The following is a 23,178-nucleotide window of genomic DNA, read 5'->3' on the forward strand; positions in this document are numbered from 1 at the left end:
TGTCTAGTTTACACGTATTAACTATTTTCACGTTTCAAATACGATCGTTGTAATCGTTGTTTCTCTGCAAAATGCTTTAATGCTTTAACGATCTCTATTATGATGGCGCTATGATTAAAAAAATGTTATTCCTCTCAATGATTCTTGTATTAGGATTCAACAACCTCTGTCGCAAGAGGAAACGCGAGCCAAAGCTCCAAGGCACGTAAAAGGGTGCCAAATGGCAAAAGGCTTATCGATCCGTGACATCCGTCAACCAGCATCCGTTTCTCGCTCATTCGTTTTCGTTTACTTTGCCGCCTACATTATATATCGTTTTACAGCACGCGAGTCGGCGGGCAGGTGTCCTAAATAGACGCTCGGTCAGGCGCGATCACCGTCAGCTGGACAACAACAAGACGACGCGAATTCTCGCCGCGACCGCCGTTACGCGTTGAGAAAACCGCAAAGCGATTTGGTTTAGCGATCGCCGTTCCCGCCTCTTTTCCCTTCTCTTTCTCACCTCTCCGTTCCTCGCCGCGTGGGTGGCTCGGCGCGAGCGCGAACGACCGCTCTGACGTCACTGCGCGAAGGAAGCGTAAACCTGTTTGAGAGAAGCGCCCTAGTCCACGTCACGTTCCACTTCTCCGCCCTTATCCTTCTCGGTGCCCTCCTTTGCACTCGGTGCACCGAGTTGCATCCGTCAATAATTTCGTCAGATATCTACCGATATCAATGTTCACTCGTCGAAATCTATTTGAATATCATTTATATTTAAGATAATTAATTATTACTTTATTAAGAATGTATAGAGTCGATGTTTTCTTTTCATTTTTTCTTACAATGCCCTGTTTCTATATTCTATACATTTATTATATATTTTTATACATATTTTATATATATATTATATATATTAAATCGTTATGAGAAGTTGCGTGTATGCGTGGAGACAGTGGGTTTCGGCCCCCCTGCGGGGGCCACCACTTCCGAAAGATATAACTTAACCCAAATCTATTTCCATTTAAAATCGGAATTGAATTTGGGTTAAGTTATTTTTTTCGGAAGTGGAGGCCCCCGCAGGGGACCGGAACCTACTGTCTCCACGCATACACTTTTCGCAACAATTGTTGAAAGTACAAAAGTAATATATATGTATGGATAATGAAAAAATGTAATTTTTTATTTGTAATTTCTTAAGAATAATGTTCGATAAATTTATTTATATAATTTTTCATCTGTAATTTCTTAAGAAAGCATTTCTCATTCATTAAGCGACCGAATTCATACATTTTTTTTTGTTCCTGTCAATTTCTCGTAACGATTTAATGAAAAATGTTCAATAAATTTATTTATATAATTTTGTTATTTATAACTTTTTAAAAAAGACTTGTCCCTCCCTAAAAGCATTTATACATTTCATTTCTAATGGTAGTTTTGTTGATTTTGGTAATGAAAAAAATTGTTTTTTTACTGCAGTGACAATTATAGACATTTACTATATTTTCTTTGATATATATAGTACATATGCCACTCTTTCGACATCTCTCTTTCTCTAAGGTTAGAGACATTAATTTAAATATCTCGTACATAATTCCAGACGACGCAGTGCTTTTTGAACGGCCTTCGAGATAGAATCCGCTCGCAATCGAGTTGCAAGGAAGTGATGCATGCGCGTTCACTTGGCACAACACGGCTCGACTCGGATCGGCTCGGCTCGGCTCGGCTCGGCTCGGTTCGGCTCGGTTCGGCTCGGCGCTCGGCGCTCGGCGCTCGGCGTAGCGACTGCACGGCACGGCAGTCGCAGTCACTCGCGGTCGTCCGTGAATCGCGAGCGTGTGTACAACGCTGGAGTGAGTGTAGAACGATGTCGCTGTTGCTGGACGCGCTCGAGGTTCGACGAGGACGCCAGCGTCCTTCGTAGACACGCGGCGCCGCAGCGTCGTCGGGCACTATATCCGCGTGCCGAAGGCGCGCCGTTCGCCGCGTCACGTCGCCGCAGAGGACGGTGACAGCGACCGCCTGTTTCGTTGGCCCCATGCTCTCCTCCTCGCGGAACCATGGCTTCTGTGAAGGTGGCCGTGAGAGTTCGACCCTTCAACAAGAGGTGCGTGCCTGTGTGGGTGTGTGTGTGTGTGTGTGTGGGTGTGGGTGTGATTTCAGATGACGGAAAAAGAGCCCGGTCTCTTCCCCTCGACCCCATTCGTCCTCGTCGAGTCCTTTGCCGAGTGAAAAAAAAAGGATCGACCTTAAGACACTACGTCATTCACTGGTCGTCGTGCGCTCCGATAATTCGGCGCTGGAACATCCGCATGATAATTGCTGCGAGTCTTTTCGGAATCTGAATTCGCCCGATGCAATTGCGCATTCGACTAGAAATACATCGCTCGTAAAATTAATCGAACACGCCACATGTGAACGCGTTAATCGTTAATCGATCAGAGATCTGTGGAATAAGCTCCGCAGTCAATATGTTGATTTATGCTGATTATGTTGATTATGCATTAGTATGTACGCATTTTTAACGTGGAACATTAATTCGTGGAAACGAGATGAAATTTAGGACGCTTCAATGCGTTCTACGCTGTATCAGTCGAATTCGCTACAAAAATATTGTCACAATGATTCGGGAAAAGAAAACATTGTAATTTCTGAATTCTTTTAGACGTTCTTTGTATCCTGTAGGTTTTCACGTTATTTGGATCACTGTAACAGTTGATATAATTACGTAATTAATTTGTGATCAATAACGTTTCATCGACAACGTATCGATCATTAAATACTATCGATGACAAAATCATTGTCGGATATTACTGACATATAAGTATGAAAAGAGCAGATTCACGCGCGCGGTCCAGCCATCGATAATGGACTCATCATATTGTCCGAGTTCAATTTGGCCGTTTTTTATTGCACGCTCGATTCTCTTACAAACAAAAATAAAATAAAGTCTGCAGAGAAATTAAAGCTGAATATGTATATATTGGAGGAAATGATTTATAGAACTTTCTATTGTACTACATTTTCACTTTTGTGTTACATTTCCATTTTGTTTCAAATTACAATTTCATCTTTTTTTCTTTATTCAATTTGTTTTGTATTTTTTTAATCTTTAACATTTTTTAACTCATTCAAGTATTTTTAACTTTAAATCACGCTTTGTACTGAAAAAAATGAGCAACAGACATTATATTATTAAAGACATAATAATTGATCGTTTACTTTAGAAAGGATTTTATCGCGAAAATATCGAAAAATGCATAAAGTTAATCAACTCGACTTTTTTCTCGCAAATGATGGGAATAATATTAAATACATTCTGAGAGGAGGACAATGACAATATAAAAATAATATTCTTACACGATAATATTAATAACATCGAATGTCATTTGTGTTTTCTGAAAAATATGTTTCGGAGCAATGCTCTATATAATCGACAGACTCGATTACTTTGTCATCTATATAAAAAGTTGGAGAAACGACAGCAACGTTCAAAACCAGCCGCTATATTGGACAGATGTTATTGACAGCACATGACACAGTTATGTCATCGTGGTATCGACTGGTGTGCATTACGGCCGATGAACGTCGCGTGCGCTCGGCGATTTCCGAATTCGCGGTTTTTTCTACGCATTCTAGACAATATCAAGACGAAGGATTATATGCCGGATAACGTGTATCATGTTGTTGTTGCTGTTGCTTTGCAGGGAGGTGGCGATGAACGAGAAGCTGATTGTGCAGATGGACGGCAAGAGGACGCGGATCTTCAATACCAAGGTAGATAATTTCGCGCGCGCGCCTTCTCCTCCCCCTTTTTTTATTTAATGTATTTAAATCGAGTTTCGTAGGAGTAAAATACCTCAATTATTTAAAAAAAAAAAAAAGTTGTGCACATGGAGTAAATAAAATAAAATAATAAAAACAGATGTGATGATACACATCATTATTTTATTTTATTTACTCCATGTGCACAACTTTTTTTTTTTTTTAAATAATTGAGGTATTTTACTCCTACGAAACTCGAAAGGCTTGCGTCACCGTTTACATATTTGAAGCGTGATCGCAAAAATGAAAAAAATACGAGAATCGTATCTGGGGCCTGAAGACCTGGAGCCGGTTTTCACGTATCACGTTCGCATGCAATCGTTACGTAGCAGAAAAAAGGCAGTTGCTTTTAAATATACAATCAGAAATTGCAATCACTATAAGAGAGGTCCCGAATAAAAGAAAGAAGATGTTACGAGCGGAAAGCTGATACAAATTACTAAATTTTTCTGCGGTCCGAAAAGAGCGCTCAACTATTTTAAATATATTTTTAAGTTTCTCTTGGTAATAATATTATTTGCCAAATTTTTAAACATTTATTTCACTGATATATTTCATTAAACTTTATTTAAAATATTTTAAATGTTTTACCTTTAGAAATATATCAATAGTTTCTTTTTTTATTCAACTTTGTATTTTATTGGTATACTAATTGTGAATATTATTTTTTGCCTATTAATACAAACCTAGAGTTTTTTACATAGATAATGCAAAATTGTCCACTGCTTCAAGTTCTCAAGTAGATTTTGCTTTAATAAAGTTTTTATTCGGGTTACTAAAGAAGCGTTGAAATAAGTATATTGTTTACGTTTTTAGTTATTTCGAATACTGACTCTAAAGATTGTCATGAGTTCAAGTGATAAAAGTAGTCGCTGGATAAAATGCATAGGCGAATTCCAACCTGTTGTACGCATCTTCGATGCTAAAAATGGTTCTTGTCGCACATATTTGCGTTTTGCTTCTATGTTTATAAACTGAAGGTCCGTCTGCATGTATGATGTAAGCGCGATTACATCACTGTCATACCCTCTCTAAAGTGCCCAAATCGTAAATTTCCTATCGTGCGATCATATGGCGAGATATCAAATATTCTGTATGACAGTATTATGACGACATGATGAATTGTAATATCATAAGCCGGGATTTCGCGCAATCTGATTGCGTATTTTCAAAATACAATTATAATCTGCCGATTTTAATTCTGATTTAAAGCTGCCCTGCAAATTCTACCGAATATTGACTAAGCTTGGTTTCAATAAATACACACATTAGAAGCTTGATATATTTGCAATATAAAAAAGTAGAAAATTAATTTATTATATTATTAATCCTCAAACTGAACACGTTTTTTTGGCACCGTAATCCTGAACGCGTGGGTAACTGGAGTCCGAGTTAATTTTTGCACTCTAAAATTACTTAAAAAATTCTAAAAAAATTTACACATCTTCTTTTAAGTTTAAACTAAAAGTATATGTAGTAAAGTTAAAGAAAAAAAATATTTTTAAATACTATATTTTTGTTAGATCAAAATTTGGAAACATAGATGTTTTAATAAAAATTTGAAAAAATAATTTTAAACCAAAAGACTTCCAGGAATTTTTAGTTCAAAGTTTACGAAAAAAAATACTAGTCCCTTTTGACTAGGCAAACTTGTTTTTGGATAAGTTTCCAATCTCGAGATTTTATTAATTGTTTTTTTTTTTTTAAACAATGGATTAAAAATGGTACGGACACGAAAGACCCACGTGTTCGAGTTTGAGGGTTAACAATATTGTTAGACGTTTAATTCATGTGCATATGTATGAACATGCACGAACTGATTTTATAGCACCGCGAGTACCGAGGAATAATTGGCCTTAAATGTACTTTCTAAAGGATTTCTAAACAGATATTTGTGACGCGATAATCTTTTATTTTTCCATAGCCCCGTAATATCTCGCGAGTTTAATGTTCATAATTTCTGCTCGAATGAATTCCACGGATTGCCAAGTCTTAATTATTAAAATGAGCCTTCGATCGGTTAGTCTGTAACAAATATCTTTGATCGAAACGGATACGGAAGGCTATTGTGTAACAAAGACTAGGAAACATATATTATTTATTTTCGAGGAAATCAGTCGAAGAGAATCATTACGCGTTACTAATTAAATCAAAAAATATAACAAATTAAAATTACGCAAATAATTGAAAAGGGGAGCGATTTTTCAAAAATAAAAATAAAAGCTATTTTTCAACTATTTTCGAAAACAAATTCACTGAAATTGCTTTGCTTGCATAAAATAAACGATGGAAAAGGACGGAGCTATAACGTAAAATAGTTACCTTTGATTTATGCGGCCATAAATTTCCGCGGAGAGTTACTCGTGAAGAGTTACAGAGAGAAAAAAAATGTTTCAACCACACTCCACGGATCTGCCTCGTTATACCGACGACCATCGGAATCTTCGCGCTGAAGAATAACGGTATGCGGTGAGGAGAAAGTGCGAAAATCACGGCTGGACCGCAACAACCAGCAATCGCATTGCGGCGAGCAATTGCCGCGTCGCGTCCTGTCGCGTTGTTTAATATTATTAATTCACGTTTTTCCGCATTCAATTAACCCTTATCCGGACGATCTCTCATTCGAATCAAAGAAGAAGGCCAATCCCGCGCCGGAGAGTAATCGCTCTCAGCCAGAAAATCTCCAGCAAGCGCGAATTAAAACGTAGCCTTGGCCGCAAAGCGCACTTGATCGATTTCTGATAAAAATCATTCGCAGGTCGGCGCTCGCGAATTAACACACCATGTGTGTGCCGTGTATATTATTAAAATTAAAAATTATGATGAATATCGAGAATACTACGATTAATATTTATTATTTTATTTATTCTTAATCCTTGCCTTTCCACTTAGGATGGCTTCCGACTTACATGTTTTACGTACTTACGTATAACCATTTCATGTCTTGAATTCTATAAACCCTTCTCCCCTCCCCCCCCCCCTCCCATATGAGTACACTTACTAATTCTGCCAAATATAATCCAAAAATATATCCCATAAAATAAATATTATACATATATAGAAATGTAAACATCTAAATATAAATATAAATCTATTTTTATCCAGAGTTTTAAGTTAAAATCAAAATAATCTAAATTAAAATCAGAAATTACAATTAAACTTAAATTAAACTTAAAATTAAAATTAAAATTCGAATTCTAATTCTCAATTCAAAATCATAATTCCAAATTCTAAATTCCAGAATCTAAAATTCAAATTCGAAAAACCAAAAATTCACAACTTCAAAGTTCAACATTCCCACTGCAGACTTTCAAAATTCAAACCTCAAAACTTTAAACTCAAAAATTCGAAAATCCAATCCTTTAAATTAAATTAAATTGACTTACTTAATATTTAAAATTCAAAATTTAAAAATTTTTTAATCCAAAAATTCAAAATTAAAATTAAAATTAAAATCAAGATCAAAATCAAAATGCATAGTCCCAATTGAATTTCTGAATTCAACCTTTCCTATTTTACTTTTGTTTAACCATGTTGTTGTTAAAATATATATATATATATATATATATTTTAAATTGTGAATACATATATCTCAAAAGATTTATGATACATTTTTTAAATTTTCTTTTTCGTAAGCACTGATCAGTCAGACATACTGAATTTACGCCAAAGTATATAATAGCGAATTTTCAAACTTTACATATGTAAAGAGATTTAAAAATTTGCATATGCAATTATGTAAATTAATAGATTATGTTCTGACCGCATTATACAAATAAAAGAAAAGTGAGATTAAGACGTGAGAAAATTTTTCTGGTTCTTCATTTTAATTACTTACCTCTTATTGGTTTTGCTACATAATGCAGCGCGAAATTCCCAGCAATGTTTTATCAATTATGTAGAATGCAACCTGAGGAATGTACGTGTTATATCACGAATGCCGCATTAGCCAGCTGTCGCGAATAAACTAGTCGGACGATTTGAATGACAGTCGGTAGTTTTCCACAAAAACAAATCGAAAGCTTAATTGAAAAGAATCTATGGCGGAATCTTTCAAATAGTATATATAATTATATAGTTTTAGACACACACACATTATATATATATGTTTAGATTATATTGAACTAAAATCGTGCTTATCTCTTAGAAATAATCGCTAGCGTTTATTCGACTTAACGACAATTGAACTTTAACATGAACACGACGATAACGAAATGCAGCGCTACTTTAGCGATATTACGATACTACTGAAATAACGATTCATTATTTGCAGACACCGGATAGCTGCAAAGATATCGACCGGAGGAAGTACAAAGACTTTACGTTCGATCACTCCTACTGGTCCTTCGATCCGAACGACGAAAATTATGCGTCCCAAGAAAAGGTTCGTGTCACAAGTTTTTTTTTCCAGCTGAAAAAAATGAAAATAGTTTGTTTGAAATTTCACGTCTAGAAAGAAACCTATCGCATCTTGAAACTGTATAAAATATTTATTCGCGACAATATCATATCGTACACCCAAAAAAATATTTCACTAATGTAGATAGATTTCTAGATGTCTCAATTAAAATTTATCGCTACTTTTTTCTATCTGTTAGCGTGAATTTATAGCAGCAATATTCTAGCGATATCTCTAGAAAATTTAGATCCCATTGCCAAATATTAATCACACATATAATTGTCCTTGACAATAGGCCTTAAAAATAGGCATCGCAGACAAATTTTCCGTCTAAATTACACTAATAGCACGGATATAAATTCTGCCTCTGTCATTTAAATTGATTAGGTGCAAAATATATGCAGTATCACAGTATTTGCTAATAATTTATCTGTTTCAGTGAATTTTTTACACCTAGAAAATTTTTGTTAAAGTTGCGAGATCATTTTTTTGAGTGTACGGAAAGCTCTCACGCTTATTGTTAGTTTAATTGTGCTGATAATGAATTGTGTACATACAATACAATTAGAAATAGCCACAAGATTACGTGAAAACACAGCAATCATTGTTGTAAGATCGATCTTATCGATCATACATTCCAACAACTGTTTATTAGTATTAATATCGCGAACTACATTGATACTTGATTATTTCCGATAAACGTTCCTAATGAAAGAAAATTCTCTTCAAGCATAATGTAGAGCGTAAATAGAATGATATCTCGTTATTGTGCGAACAACATAATACGCGATCGTTCCGGCTTGTGTGGATATAATCATTACGAAGGGTGTTACGATATAATTAGATACCATTATGCAAAACATGCATTATATGATTACACTAATGGATTAATTATAGTAGATTCCTTATTACATAATCGATAAGAATCGATAAAAACGTTCTTTTCATTAAAGTGAGATGCCTCCTTGGATTGATAAGAAAAAAACGCCAACTCAATTATCCTCTCTCCATATTTAGGTTTTCTACGATCTTGGTACGGATGTAATAGAAAGTGCCTTCGAGGGCTACAATGCCTGCGTTTTTGCCTACGGTCAGACAGGATCCGGAAAGACTTTCACAATGATGGGCACACCGGTAATGTAACAACTTAGTTCGTCGAAACAACATCCCTTTTTTCACAGTCATTTTTGCTACAAGTGGAAGAAGCATCCCAGGTAGCAAGCACACGACATTTTCACGTGAAAATATGGTTAGTTTGAACCAAATATGACGTGATGTAATGATGTAAAAATGACGGAAACATGACGGACTAATGTCACAGACCGACGAAGACATTTCAAGACGTTAAAAAGACGATGGTGACTTCATCACCATTTTAGACTTATTAGTGACGTTTGAATGACATTTGATCATGAATCTTTTCCTCTAGCGTGAACTCGTAAAAAATGAAAAATTCATTCACAAATATTGAATTCGTTAATGAAACTTTTCACGAGTTCACGCTAGAGGAAAAGATTCATGATCAAATGTCACGATCAAGTCCCAGGTTATAGAGGAAATTTATGTTCAGGGTCCTGAGGTATAGAGAATTGTGAATATCAAAATTATACACAAAGTTGTTTGAATAATTTAAGATATTATAAAAAATTAAATGAGTTTTTCGTTAAAAAATAATACTTGGGTGATTTATAATAATGACTTAAAAATCACGATATTATGACTGTTTTTTACATCATTAAGACGTTTTAAATTAAACATTATTTGGTCACGTGACGTTATTGAACCCGAAATGACCAGTTTTCGACGTCAAAAGGACATGTGCTTGCTACCTGGGATCATATTTCTCGAAATAAAAGAAATGAAACAAAAATGAAAAAGTTAAAAAATACCACAAATCGGTGTAAATCTTGCAAATAATATGCATAATTAATATTCAAATATTACATTTAAACAAACTTTGTCCACTCTTGATGGGAAAAATACAATACATTGAAATTTTAGCTATGTAATTTTCTTTTCTCAGTTTAAGAGAAGCATTTCTTTTATAATTTATTATATATACATCGCGCGTAGGAATCTCAGGGGTTGATACCACGGATCTGCAAGACACTCTTTGCTAGAATGGCAGCCGGAAAAGAGAGCGGAGCGTCGTACAGAACGGAAGTATCGTTCCTAGAAATCTATAATGAGAGAGTGAGAGACTTGCTCAGACTGGACCAAAGCCAATCCCATTCGCTGAGGGTACGGGAACATCCCACGGGAGGGCCTTACGTCCAAGATCTGTCGTGTCATCTTGTCTATGATTATTCGGATATTCAGGTAAATTGAAAAATTTAATTTACATTAATAGGGCGATTTATTTATCTGTCTCTATTACGTCACTATTTTACTAGTTGTAAAAAAATTGTAATGCCGAAAAAAAATTATAATGGTGTAATTATTAATTTTTATATTATAATTTATCATTATTTTATAATTAATTTATCAAATGTAAATATCATTAATTGTATTTCACATAAAATAATTTTTAGTATCGTAATTTTAATAAATGAAAAATAGAGAGATAATAAAAGTAATTTATAAAAAATGAATATAACGTACTACAAGCACAAGTATACAATTTTTTTCGTATCGTAATATCAATAAACTCTAGACTATTCACGTTCCAGGAATGCATGGTGAGAGGTAATACTCACAGAACCACGGCCAGCACAATGATGAACGACGTGAGTAGCAGGAGTCACGCGATTTTTACGATAACCTTCGTACAGGCCGGCCTCTCGGAAGGCAACATGCCGTCGGAGACTGTTTCCAAGGTGCACCTTGTCGACTTGGCCGGAAGGTAGTCTCGAAAAAGAAAAGCATTAGCAAGTCGAGTTATTTTTCATGTCGTCCGTGCGAAAATGAGAGAAAATTGTTAAAAAAAAAAAAAAATGAAACAAAATATACGTCGGCAATAAATGTGTTTAAGCGACTGTGTTTTTAAAAAAATCACTATTCACTCTTCTTTTAGCGAGCGTGCGAACGCGACCGGAGCGACAGGTCAGCGACTGAAGGAAGGCGCGCACATCAATAAGTCCTTGGTGACTTTAGGCACTGTGATATCCACGCTCTCGGAACTAAGTTCCGCCAGCGCCGACGCGTCCGTCTCGAAGCGGAATGCGTTCATCCCTTATCGGGACAGTGTGCTCACGTGGCTGCTGAAGGATTCCCTCGGCGGCAATTCCAAGACTATCATGATAGCGACCATTAGTCCGGCGGAATGTAATTACAACGATACTCTTAGCGCTCTTAGATACGCCAATCGTGCGAAAAATATCATCAACAAACCGACTATCAACGAAGACGCGAATGTGAAGCTCATCAGGGAACTCAGGGCGGAGATAGAGAAATTAAAGTCTCTGATCGATAAGAATATGGCAAGTATTCTAAATTTGTGCCCGCACATTCTCCAAGTTTCGCTATTTTACTATGTATTTAACGATAAACGTATTTACCGGTCTTTTTTTTTTTTTTTTTTTTTTTTTATAGAGCGTAGAGAGGCCGCCGCAAGTGTTGTTGGCGCAAATCCAGGAGAAACAAGAACAAGAGAAGGTATTAACCGAGGAATGGACCGAAAAGTGGCGAGAGACGCAACAAATTCTGCAGGAACAAAAAGCGCTGGGATTACGAAAAAGCGGAGTCGGTGTCGTCCTTGATTCGGAAATGCCGCATCTGGTTGGCATCGACGACGATCTACTTAGTACCGGCGTCACATTATATCACCTAAAAGAAGGAAAAACATTAGTTGGCACGGAGGAAGCTTCCGTTGTCCAGGTAATAGTAAAAAAAAAATTAAATGGATATTTGACACATGTACTTGACGCGTTGACGGTTTTATTTAAAGTTTAAATATAGAGAATTTATAAATACTTTCTTTTTTTAATCATTAATCGCTCTGATATAAATAATTCAAAAGCAAGATTTTCATCTTCAAAGTTATTTTACCGAATTAATGGATAACGAAACAAGTACCAATTATACTGTGTTTTTATGACAAATAGGATATTGTACTGACCGGTGCGGATGTGGAGTCGGAACACTGCGTAGTCGAGCTGGACAACGGCGTTGCGACGCTGCATCCACTCTCGTCTCATTGCTGGATCAATACTGCCCAAGTGGACAAGCCAACGAGACTGTCGCAAGGCTGTATCATCCTCCTCGGGAGGAACAACATGTTTCGATACAATGATCCAGCCGAGGCGGCGAAACTTCGAAAGGAGGGCGGCTCGGGTAACGGCAACCTACAATCGACGGTCGTCAATCTATCGAGACTGTCACTCTTGAGCTGGAGCGTTTCCGATCTGCATGCTTCCTGCTCCAGTGATAATCTCGTGAACTCGAGCGAGGATCTCAGGGCGGTCGAGGAATTGGAACAGCAAAAGGCCGCGCTTCTGAAGGAGAAGGAAGATTTCAAGGTTCGTAGAGTCGAGTAAGGTACAAGGTACAAGGTACCTCTTAGCGCGAGGATTTTCAAGGTTGAATTTGAAATAATTGTATTCCCTCTGCAGAGGGAGCAAGAGGAGCGCGAGGAGAGGTGGGCCGCGAGGAGGGAAGCGTTAGAAGGTGCCCAGCGCGAATTGGAACGCGAATGGGGCGCGCAGTGGAAGGAATGGGCGGACGCGATCGCGGCCCTGGAAACGCGTCAACGTGAACTGCGCGCGCGCCGGCATCTCCTGGAACAAGAGCGACGGGATGAAATGACGCAAGTAAGTGACTCGGACGCGCCTCCGGACTTGAATGTAATCTCGGTCAAGTATCAATTCTATCTCGTCCTTGTCGCTATCGTTGTCCTTATTTGCTTGTCTGGCAACATCATCATCTACTCGCACGTTTGTCCGTTAAACATGTGATATCTCGATAGTGTCCCGTTCTCGTCTCACACGTGTGAGATGCCGATTCATCCGACAAACATCTGCGACAAATATCCGTCTCGATACTATACGATTAATTAATTTTGCGAAATGACATTTTCGATCCAGACCAAAATTCTTGTGATTAAGATACACGGTATTGTGTCTATCGATGTCTACCAGGCCTATCAATATGTTGTAAATATCCTACATACAGAAGGCTCTATTCCCTATCGTCGTGTGCGATGAGACTTGCGTTCGCTATCTATATGAGAGTGTTTATATGAAATTGATTTTTCGATTCCCTCCAGGAATCCTCGGATATATTGCGCCTATTTACAATTAACGTATTATTTACAAATCGTTCATGTGTTAACAAATTGCGTGTTTACAAAGCCTACATGTATAAATCGCCGATACAAAAAAGTGCTAGTGCTGAAAAGATATTGCCGGACACAAAGATGGCATTCCTTGGAATGTTGTATACTTAAGTAGAGAATGTATTATAGAGTGAAACGTATGTACATATCTTTTGGGCTTGTTTGTATAGAGATATGGGTTGATATATGGGATAGTCTATGGGTTTGTTATGCGAGATATAAAGATATAGAGCAGAACTAATTATTATTGTTATATACTGATATATTGTTGATTAATAAATTTTTCATACAAAAAGTGGCGTTTGATCCTCCACAAAACAATTCGCACGCATTCTCATTGTGTTTTCTCTCTGTTTCGCACATAGTTTTTACAAATTTTACGCACTCGATCGACTTGATATATTCCCGATTAACAAACCCAGTTTCTCATTAACTCATTGTCGTCGCACCTCGGGAATTCGTCGTGCATGCGCACAATTTCGAATACTAATTAATTAAGGTGAGAAAAGAAACTTTTATCATTTTCATGAAATAACACGTATTGTAAAAATTGCACTTGCTATTTCTTTATTTGTTTCACTTATATTTTGTAATTTATTTATTTAATTTACTTGTACTCGAATGAGCTCTCTCTCTCTCTCTCTCTCTCTCTCTATAAAGACATGAATAATGATAAAATTAGTGCATATATAAAATATATTTTTTACTCATCATAAAAGTCGCTAAAAAGTATTTTATTTATCAATCGATCAGCCTGGTGGAGCAAGAGATATTTTTGCGCATCTCAACAAAAGAAAAAGACGAAAAAAACGTGTGTTTTATTCTTATTGATCTTTAGCAGCTATTTTTCACAGCTATGAACGTTTCATTCTTTTCGGCATAGAATTTTTGATTTAACTTTTTCGTTCCGATGTAAAGATATATGTTGAAGCGAATGTCTGTTCATCTTTTGATTTTGAATTATCCTTGGTTACTTATCTCTTTTGTTAACGCATCGGTATGTGTTGTGTGTGGTACCAGGTAGAAAATATGTGTAGGGAAGTCGCCTATCTGCGCACATTATTGCAGTCCAAGCATCGACAGCTAGAAGAGCTCGTCAACAGTTATGAACGCGTGCAAACTTACCAGCATCAGTGGGAAAAGGTGAGAACATTACATCGCGAAAGGAAACGGAGTAACTTCAAGTTTGTAACGTGCACGTATATTGCAAATGACGCGATGCATATATGTATATTCGCATCATATATATATATATATTTTTTTTTTTTTCATATAATTTTCTTTTATGATAATCCATCATCGCGCAGACAACATAACATACACACGCATTTTTTTCTCGATAGTACACACTATCTCTCTTTCTTACAAGTAAACATAATAATTAATAAAATAATATTCAGAGTGTGTGTTAGATTGTATTGCGAATAAATAAGAATCAGACACTGTTTCTCGACGGTTGTACAAGTTTGTAGAATGTGAAGCGAAATGTATTTCAGACGGATAACGGCGCCGGTAGCGACGACAGTCTTCCTGAGTCGTGGTCCAGCCTCAACGACGAAAAGTGCATCGATAGCGTCAGGGAACTAGTTAATCACCACGTGAGTAAAAGTCATATCTCTTCAATTTAGTCTCTTTTATTTTTTTATTTTCTAACAAATAATTTTCCTAATAGAAGAAGGAGTTAGTTGCCTTGGAGAACGAGTTGCAGAACAAAGTCAGGTCTTTGAATGAACATCAGAGCAAGGTGGACAAGATGGAGGAGGAACTCGTGGAGATTGCAAGGAGGCAAAAACAGATATTTAAGGCAGAAGTATATATGCGAATATGGAATACGAATTTATACCCTGCGCAAAAAAAAGAAAAAAAATGTGCTTACATTATGGATTTTAGATAGGTGACGAAGAAGTAACGGAGAAGAAATTGTGGCTGGCTAAACGGACTCGGGAACAGCTTCAGGAGATTGTTCGGCGAAAACAGAGTCTGTCGCTGGATCTAAAGTGCGCTCTACCTGCCGGATGCTCGGACGATGATCGTTCGTTAAATTGCGTAGGAACAACTTCCAGTTGTGATTCCAATCTTTTTCAAGAAACGAACAATAGGAAAATCGCCTCAGGCTTACCGCAGAGTATACCGAGCTCCGACACCGTGGAAACGTTTCATACGGCAGCAGCTGACTCCCCGGAATTTTGCATAGCCTTCGAAGATATCAATACGACGCGGATAAACGATATCGCGAAGAACGAATCTGCAAAGTTTGAGGAACGGGTAGAAAGATGCGAACAAGACGGTCACTTAACGCACGATGATACAAACTTATCCCAAGTAAAAAGTAAAAATATAATAAACATCAGTAATAAAAGCATGGAATTGACGAGTGACGAAGAGAAAAAGCCATTTGCAACATCTATTATTTCGGAGAATATGCTTCAAGATTCGCTAGAATCTCCGATACAGCAAAATCCGGCGATGAAGAGACTCAACCAAAGAATCGCGCGTCAGCGGATGATGGTGATGAGATGTTTAGACGCTAGCACCTCGTCGAAGGAGGATCTCAATCGGCAGATAATGATACTGCAGGATTTGCAGAGGCGGCAGATCGAACTGGAAGTATCGCTATTGGAGAACGAACGGAAAAATCATTCCATCACGCAACTCCAATGTGACGACAGCAGCGGCGACGGCGACGGCGACGGCGACGGCGACGGCGACGGCGATAGCCTCGTCATCAACAAGGACTATGTACAAAATGAACCAAGTGCTTACTGTAGTGTTGTAGAACCTACAAATAATAGCTCCGCCGTTCTATTAACGGTAGCGCAAACCAGATCTCAACTTTTCAGGAATAACAGGCCTAATACTAATACTGATCAAGAGACTTTATCGGAATCGTTAGCGTCTAAAAGATCCTCGTGTCGAGGTTATTCGACCGTTTATTTGACGGTAAGTCACCATCATTTCTCGTCTCTTTCTTCTTGGATGATTTCAACTGATTGATCGATTTCTTTCATAGAGCCAAAATCGCAGTGACCGCTTAAGTAGTCCGTACTCCCTGACAATCACGAGATCTCTGCCATCGTTGATAGACGGGGACTGCGACAGCGTGATTAACATGATTGTCAGTGTACCGTCGTACGTGATACGCGGAGCTGGCACGTCCAGCCACTACGAATACGAAGTGCGGGTCGTGGCACAAGATGACAGTTGGACGCTGCTGCGTAGATACAGAAGATTTCGGGAATTATATACATCGATGCGACAAAAGTATGGTAGTAAGGTACGTTATTGCTCAACCAGAACGTAATAGCGATTATAAAAGTGGCACAAATCATAAATACAAGAGCACATTGAGTCAATGTAAAATAATGAATTTGAATATTTCTTTATATTTTTAGAAATTGTTTCAAATAAATTTGAATCATTATAAAAAGAGAGAGAGAGAGAGAGAGAGAGAGAGAGAGAGAGAGAGAGAGAGAGAGAGAGAGAGAGAGAGAGAGAGAGAGAGAGAGAGAGAGAGAATTAATGTGAATATATTTTGAAAAAATCTAGTAATTTCAAAAGGAGAAAGTGATACAGTGATTTGAGCTATTTTCATAATCGATGTGAATTATAGACTCACAATATAATCGATCTGACGAGGATCACTCTTTAATCATACACACAGGTCGCGGCAATACGCTTTCCTCCACGTCAGGTCTTTCCAAAGTACGAGGTCGTAGCGAAGCAACGTCGGAAACGTCTCGAGGAATATCTTCGCCGATTAATTCAAGTTTGCTCGGAACTGCCGCACTGCGAGCCCTTATACAAATATAATGGCAATCTCAGCAACATCGATAAGCAATCCTTGTTAGAGTTCAGTCCGTTCTTCAGGCGTGGTATGTTTGAGAGCGGCAAATACGGGACTAGTTAAATTACACTATTGTGTGAATGAGAGCAAATACGATAGACGTTTATATAATTCATTGTATTTGTTTTCATTTCCTCTCTATTTATAAAAATGTGCAGCAGCTAGAACAAACGAGATATTAGTGAAACGTAGCAATGGCGAACTATACAGAGCAAGTCTCCCATCACATTTGTATGTCTGTAATATTTCTTTAAATTACATATCAATTTTAGAAGAAATTCATGCAATATCAATTGGGATAAAATTAAAATCTTTCACAACACACTGTACTTTTAGCAGGGATGGGAAAGTTACTTTTAAAAAGTAACTAGTTACAGTTACTCGTTACCGAGTTAAAATATTAACTAGTTACCGTTATTCGTTACTTATTATCAAAAGTAACTATAATTATCGTTATCGTTAATTAAAAAGTAACTATTCGTTATTTTTTTCCTTACTTTTTTAATGTTAAAACGAGATTAGAAATTAAATAAAAAAATATACTTTTGTAATATTTTTATATATTTTATTAAAAAAAAATTAATAATAAAAATATTAATAAATTTTTTATTTTTTAAATTTGTAAAACCATAAATAATAAGGAAAAAATTTTTAAAAACTCAGTCTAAATAAAAAAATTAATTTTGGTTTGCATTAAGTTTATAGATATAGTCAAATACAGGATATGTTTTTTGTATTTTCATAATACACGAAAATAGAAAATATGTCATAAATAGGAAAAAGATTCCAGATATAAAAAGTAACGATAAAAATAACTGTCAAATTCGTTACCGTTACTAAAAAAAAATGTAACTACGTTACCGCTACAGTTACAGAAAAAAAATAGTAACGCCGTTATCACTTCGTTGCAAAAAAAAAAAAAAAAAAAGTAACTGTAACGGTAACGACGTTACAAATAACGCGTCACTTCCCAATCCTGACTTTTAGTACGAATTACATAAATTATTTATCGAGATAATTGACGTACAAATGTCGGGTGACGCGTTCTGCATAACTTTTTAGTCGTTAGTAAAATATATGCTTCCTAAGCTTAACCAACTAATCGTAAGACTGGTTTTAGAGAAATGAGCGTTCTTTACCGATATTGTCTCGTGCGCGCGTTACAAGCTTTTATCATGGACAAGCACATAGGGATATTAACGGGAAAGCAACGTCATATATTCTTTACGAGACAAAGAAAAAGAGAGAGCGAGAGAGAGAGAGAGAGAGAGAGAGGAAAAATCAGCTATGGGCGAAGTGAAACATATCGCGTCATAGTATGACTTATTTTTTCCTTTACAGATATTTTCCTAATGTCTTTCTCCCAATAGAATTCACAAAGTGTACCTTCCTTCGATATTATAGAAAAAAATCTTGTAGTTATATGATTCTGGTTACGTTAGCACAAAGATTATTGTAAATTATATTATATAACGAATTTATCGGCAACAGCGACCATAACACTTTACAGTAGTTTGCTCACTGTAACTGAAGATTTATTTTGTGCGTTGAGTAATGTTTTATATGCGCAGTTCAAAGTAGCGAAAAATCCACTAATGAATTGAAAGAACTTTTCATTAGAATAATAATTATCAGCTTGTAAAGTTAGCAAATGTGTTACAAGCATTGACAGAGACACATCATATCGCTGTTAAAGTTCTTCCGGTTCTAAGGAGATATATATATAGTATATATGTTACGTATATAAATGTGTACAGCAAGGAATTAACAGACCATCGTTAAAGTTGGAATCGTTACGCAGGTATCAGCATTTATTTCAATATTATTAATTAAACCAAAGTTTTTAATAATTATCGATTTTAGAAAAATGTTGCCGCATTGCTGTGAATGACGATTGATCAGATTCAAATTGGTCAAAGCGTGCAATTAAAGTATTAACATTTGTATATATATATATTAAAAAAAAAAAGAAAAAAAAGAGCAACAACTTTATATGCGAAAGACTTCGAAATAATGTGTAGAACTGCTTCTTCGTTACATAGTCAGAACATTTTTTTTCTTGTATTCTTCTTTTGTATTGGATATAAAGAAGAGCAACACTTTCAACTTTGAAAAGATGCTATTATTTAATATGTCAAAATAAAATCTATAAGCACTAAAAGCGCCACACAATAAATGCTTTTCTGTAGTGTGATAAAAAAAAGTATTTATTCCATGGCTGTATGTGTAACTGGACTCGTGGAGAAACCCGATGCGGAATCACCCTGGCTAATATAGTTAGTAATAGTAAACTCGGCGCGCTCTAGAGCACAACACCAGATGCGTATTGCATATTAATCAGTGTGTGTATATATATATATATATATATATATACACACGTACATAACGAGGCAGTTATTACTTATTCAAACGGAGAGATTACCTCACATTTCATGTACAATTTATATCGCAATCGTCATCTGCTTTTCTTTTTCTTTTTATACTCGAGAGTCTACTTATATGTTCTGTAAATGTAACAAACGGAGTACAATAAATTGTTATAATGCAGCGCACATTCTCCCGCTTGTGTATCACATAACTCCCGTGACAAACATGTACCGCCTAAATTTCACAATAATGCGCGTCTTGTCAACTCGCTTCGTATAGAAAAATACTAAGTAATTATATATCCCCTCTATTATTTCCTCTATATTCTATCTTACTTCTATATTACAAATTTAAATTATTTTTTTTTTCTGAGCATTTTTTGCCATATGTATATTTGATATATAATTGTTTGAGGAATATTCAATTATAAAAAAAAAAAAAAAAAAAAATAGGTACGTTTTGGTTCAGAGGAGTCAGTCTCTAAAGAAAATTTGTTTGCGTAAACAAATCATAAAAAAAAGATCAAATTAAGAAATACTGAAATTAAACGTGATACCAAACGGTTGGAGTAATGAGCATTGTCCCCCTTGCGGAAAATAATCAATTCCTACAATAAATTATGCTAAATAAAATAAAGAGACAATATTTATATCATACCTAAATTTTTAAATAAACACTTGCTCGCTCGCTAAACTATCCGCAAACGGCGCGACAATGACTCTTGTGGCAAAGTAAAATGTCAAACCAAAAGTTATAGAAATTGGCAATGCAGGTAGCGCTTTCTTGAATATGGCCAGCAACAGCAACGTCAAACACAGGCCCTATAGTATGAAGAAAAATATTTTTTTTTAGAAAAATTCTCTCAGCATCCAATCGGTGAACGTATATTTATCAAATACGTACAATAAGGATAGCAACAAAGCAAGCCAAGGTAGTATTCCAGTCTCCGTAACTGGACGCCTTTCCGACAAGCACGCTGTAGAATATAAAGTCGCCAAGACCTAGTTTAACTCCGCGCTCTTCCTCGGTAACCGTCGCTTGTCCCTGCGAGTCTCGTACGCGATTTTCCTGTTGTCGCGTGCCTTCCCTCGACGGGTTTTCGCGCACATCTTGAGCGCGCCTTGCGCTACGTTCACCTACGTATGGAAACAGAATTATCAATTCCGTTATTAGGTCTGTTTGAAAAAGAACGTTTGATCTCTCGGATTAAATATCGATGAATAAAATATAATAATTTGTTACGTCTACAGTCTACGTGAAACTTACGTATTACTTTGCTTTCATTAAATTTTCTCTCGTAAAAATATTTTATTTTATATTTGATCCATATTTATACCATGTGTCTCCACCCATTCGGGAGTGAAACCGCCCTCTTCCGCATCATTAGACGTGCGATTATTTTGATTCTCCGTCTGACTACGCGTGGGAGATGCCGCGGTGTCTTCAGACGCCATCGTGGCCGCTTGTACATATCCAGCATAAGTCACGGTAAACGAATATAAGATGGTGGAAGAGTATATTAGAGCAGGAAAAATGGATTCGTTTCGTTCCTGCGCTGTTTCGACGAGTATTCTTAATGGGCCTTTCGGCGTTAAAACCGCAATCAAATCTAAATGCAAGTTGGAAAAAATTCTGTAAGATTGTCAATTTCTCGTAAATTTTTTCGACAAGAAAAAATAACTTACCCCAAATACTTATAACACCGAGCACGACCCATGCCGTCCACTCGGGTAAATACTTGATAAAAACGAGTGCCATTAAGGCGGAAATAAAGATCAAATATGCCTGTTGAAGTTGCAAAGGTCCTTGCCAATGAATACAAATCATTCCTACCACGCCGAAATTCCATAAGCCTATGCTTAGTGTGAATAAATCCATTGGAATGTTATAAGCTTTTAATACCTGCCTGCAAGTAAAGGAACGTAAGTCGGTAAGCTTTCCTCAAGAAGATCAAAGATATAAGTAATATTTTAAATCGATAATAGTATGTTACATTTATACTTACTCGCAATATAACATTGAAAACATTGAAAGCAACAATAAAGAGCTTATAATCAGCCAGCCATGTATGACCTTATAAAATCTGTATTTATAAAGAATGATAAGTATCACAGTCATAAATACAATGACGCTCATGAGAATCAGCGAATTGGCAAACGCCTGCCAAACTTTGGTACTCGTATCAGAGCTATCTTCGTGAAATGGAGTGTATACTCTAAATAAATAAGAATATTGTTACTCTGATAAACTTAGGTAAAAAAAAATGCAGATTATTATTAAAAGTCGCAAGAGCAAAACTTACAAGTACATTCCCTTAGTTGTATAGAAGTTCACTGAGCTAATAGTAGCCACTACAACCAGCATACACAGCGAAACAGGGACAAAGAGTTTGATCACATGTGCCGCGCCATACTTTAATTCTTCCTCCTCTTCGTCTCTGTTGTAATGCCTCAGTCTGTTTTGATTATTGCTACCGGACGCGCTCCGTCTATTCGCTCGAGCGACAGTCGTGCCTGATGCTTCGATGTGTACCTCGGGAATCCCATTTTCCACCTATAAAAAGTATCACTCTTAAAAAATGTCACATGAAGAGAAAGAGGGAGAATATTTGTATGTCGATGCTTCAAAATTTATCTTTCCTTTTCTATTAAAAAATTGAGACAAAATTAGAAAAAAAAAAATAGAGAGAGAAATGAAAAAGGTAGTAAAATATATATGCTCGAAAAAATTACTTCTTCATTGACGTTTCTGGAGCGGCCCTTTCTTAGACGGTCATTGCCTAGGATCAGGTCGTCCGTGCGAGACTCCGCGACGTGACCGTCCATCAGGCTTGTGTACTCGTTCGCGGAATCGTAATCACTCTCAGACATTCATCAAAGTCTAGATTTCCGGACGAGCGGTCGAAAGACTCGTTCTTTGACAGTTAACACTACGTGATACTTTGGCACACCTCGCCCCGTTTAATTTATTCTCGTACGCGTCGCGCTTACATTAGAGAGAGAAAAAATATAGATTAAATGGATCGTTCGATTCAATTCTCTCGCTTATCTGTAAAATCTCGCTACTTGTGTTGACAACCATTCGCAACCTCTCTCTCTCTCTCTCTCTCTCTCTCTCTCTCTCTCTCTCCTCGTCTGTCGCGCGAATGATTCACTCTGCAACCACCATCCACCATCTTTGGGAAAAGCGATACTAAAGTCTATTCTTTTTATCTACACCAGTTGTCCTTCTTGGACGCTATTTTTATTGGTCACTTCAAACACTGAAGAATTCACATTGTCAGACATATGATAACCAATAGAAAGATTTGTTTCCTAGGGACAGAAGATAGTAGTTTGTTGCAGTTTCTAGTGACTGCTAGTGATCACATCTTCTATCGAATACATTGAACTATATTCTAAGTGGAACACAGACATCTATAGTCCTTATTAGAGGGTCATCTAATCAGAATAAAAGGAACTAAAATTGCTTTGTCTCGATTGGTCAAATTTCAAT

General features: G+C 36.6%; 2 protein-coding genes across 3 annotated transcripts; one reads left to right on the plus strand and one right to left on the minus strand.

Moving 5' to 3' along the window:
* Nucleotides 1-1,773: 1,773 nt before the first annotated feature.
* Nucleotides 1,774-19,868, plus strand: Klp98a (kinesin-like protein 98A). Of its 2 annotated transcripts, XM_072907925.1 has the most exons (16): nt 1,774-2,083; nt 3,684-3,753; nt 8,075-8,185; nt 9,218-9,334; nt 10,274-10,519; nt 10,870-11,042; nt 11,214-11,619; nt 11,732-12,016; nt 12,244-12,657; nt 12,751-12,948; nt 14,493-14,615; nt 14,969-15,070; nt 15,145-15,282; nt 15,363-16,412; nt 16,483-16,746; nt 17,134-19,868. In XM_072907925.1, exons 1-16 carry the CDS (start codon nt 2,037-2,039, stop codon nt 17,377-17,379), a joined length of 3,990 nt encoding a protein of 1,329 aa, XP_072764026.1. In that variant the 5' UTR covers nt 1,774-2,036; the 3' UTR covers nt 17,380-19,868. The 2 variants fall into 2 exon arrangements, with proteins under 2 accessions (XP_072764026.1, XP_072764032.1); XM_072907931.1 differs by lacking the exon at nt 14,493-14,615.
* Nucleotides 19,095-22,800, minus strand: Psn (presenilin). The gene is made up of 7 exons (XM_072907946.1): nt 22,416-22,800; nt 21,986-22,236; nt 21,689-21,898; nt 21,369-21,589; nt 21,020-21,292; nt 20,587-20,819; nt 19,095-20,504 (listed from the first exon to the last, which is right to left on the minus strand). Exons 1-7 carry the CDS (start codon nt 22,551-22,553, stop codon nt 20,349-20,351), a joined length of 1,482 nt encoding a protein of 493 aa, XP_072764047.1. The 5' UTR covers nt 22,554-22,800; the 3' UTR covers nt 19,095-20,348.
* Between the last annotated feature and the right edge of the window lie 378 nt (nt 22,801-23,178).

This window comes from Anoplolepis gracilipes, chromosome 2 (genome assembly GCF_047496725.1).
Source record: "Anoplolepis gracilipes chromosome 2, ASM4749672v1, whole genome shotgun sequence".
In the NCBI taxonomy this organism is placed as follows: Eukaryota; Metazoa; Arthropoda; class Insecta; order Hymenoptera; family Formicidae; genus Anoplolepis; species Anoplolepis gracilipes.

Bases quoted from the DNA above. Each gene is read 5' to 3' on its own strand.
- Psn (XM_072907946.1), bottom strand. From the start codon at position 22,553: ATGTCTGAGAGTGATTACGATTCCGCGAACGAGTACACAAGCCTGATG. The intron at 22,237-22,415 runs GTAATTTTTTCG...TACTTTTTATAG, and splicing joins CCAGAAACGTCAATGAAGAA to GTGGAAAATGGGATTCCCGA. The intron at 21,590-21,688 runs GTAAGTATAAAT...CTTTACTTGCAG, and splicing joins TTTTCAATGTTATATTGCGA to GCAGGTATTAAAAGCTTATA.
- Klp98a (XM_072907925.1), top strand. From the start codon at position 2,037: ATGGCTTCTGTGAAGGTGGCCGTGAGAGTTCGACCCTTCAACAAGAG. The intron at 15,071-15,144 runs GTGAGTAAAAGT...TTTTCCTAATAG, and splicing joins GGGAACTAGTTAATCACCAC to AAGAAGGAGTTAGTTGCCTT. The intron at 15,283-15,362 runs GTATATATGCGA...TATGGATTTTAG, and splicing joins AACAGATATTTAAGGCAGAA to ATAGGTGACGAAGAAGTAAC.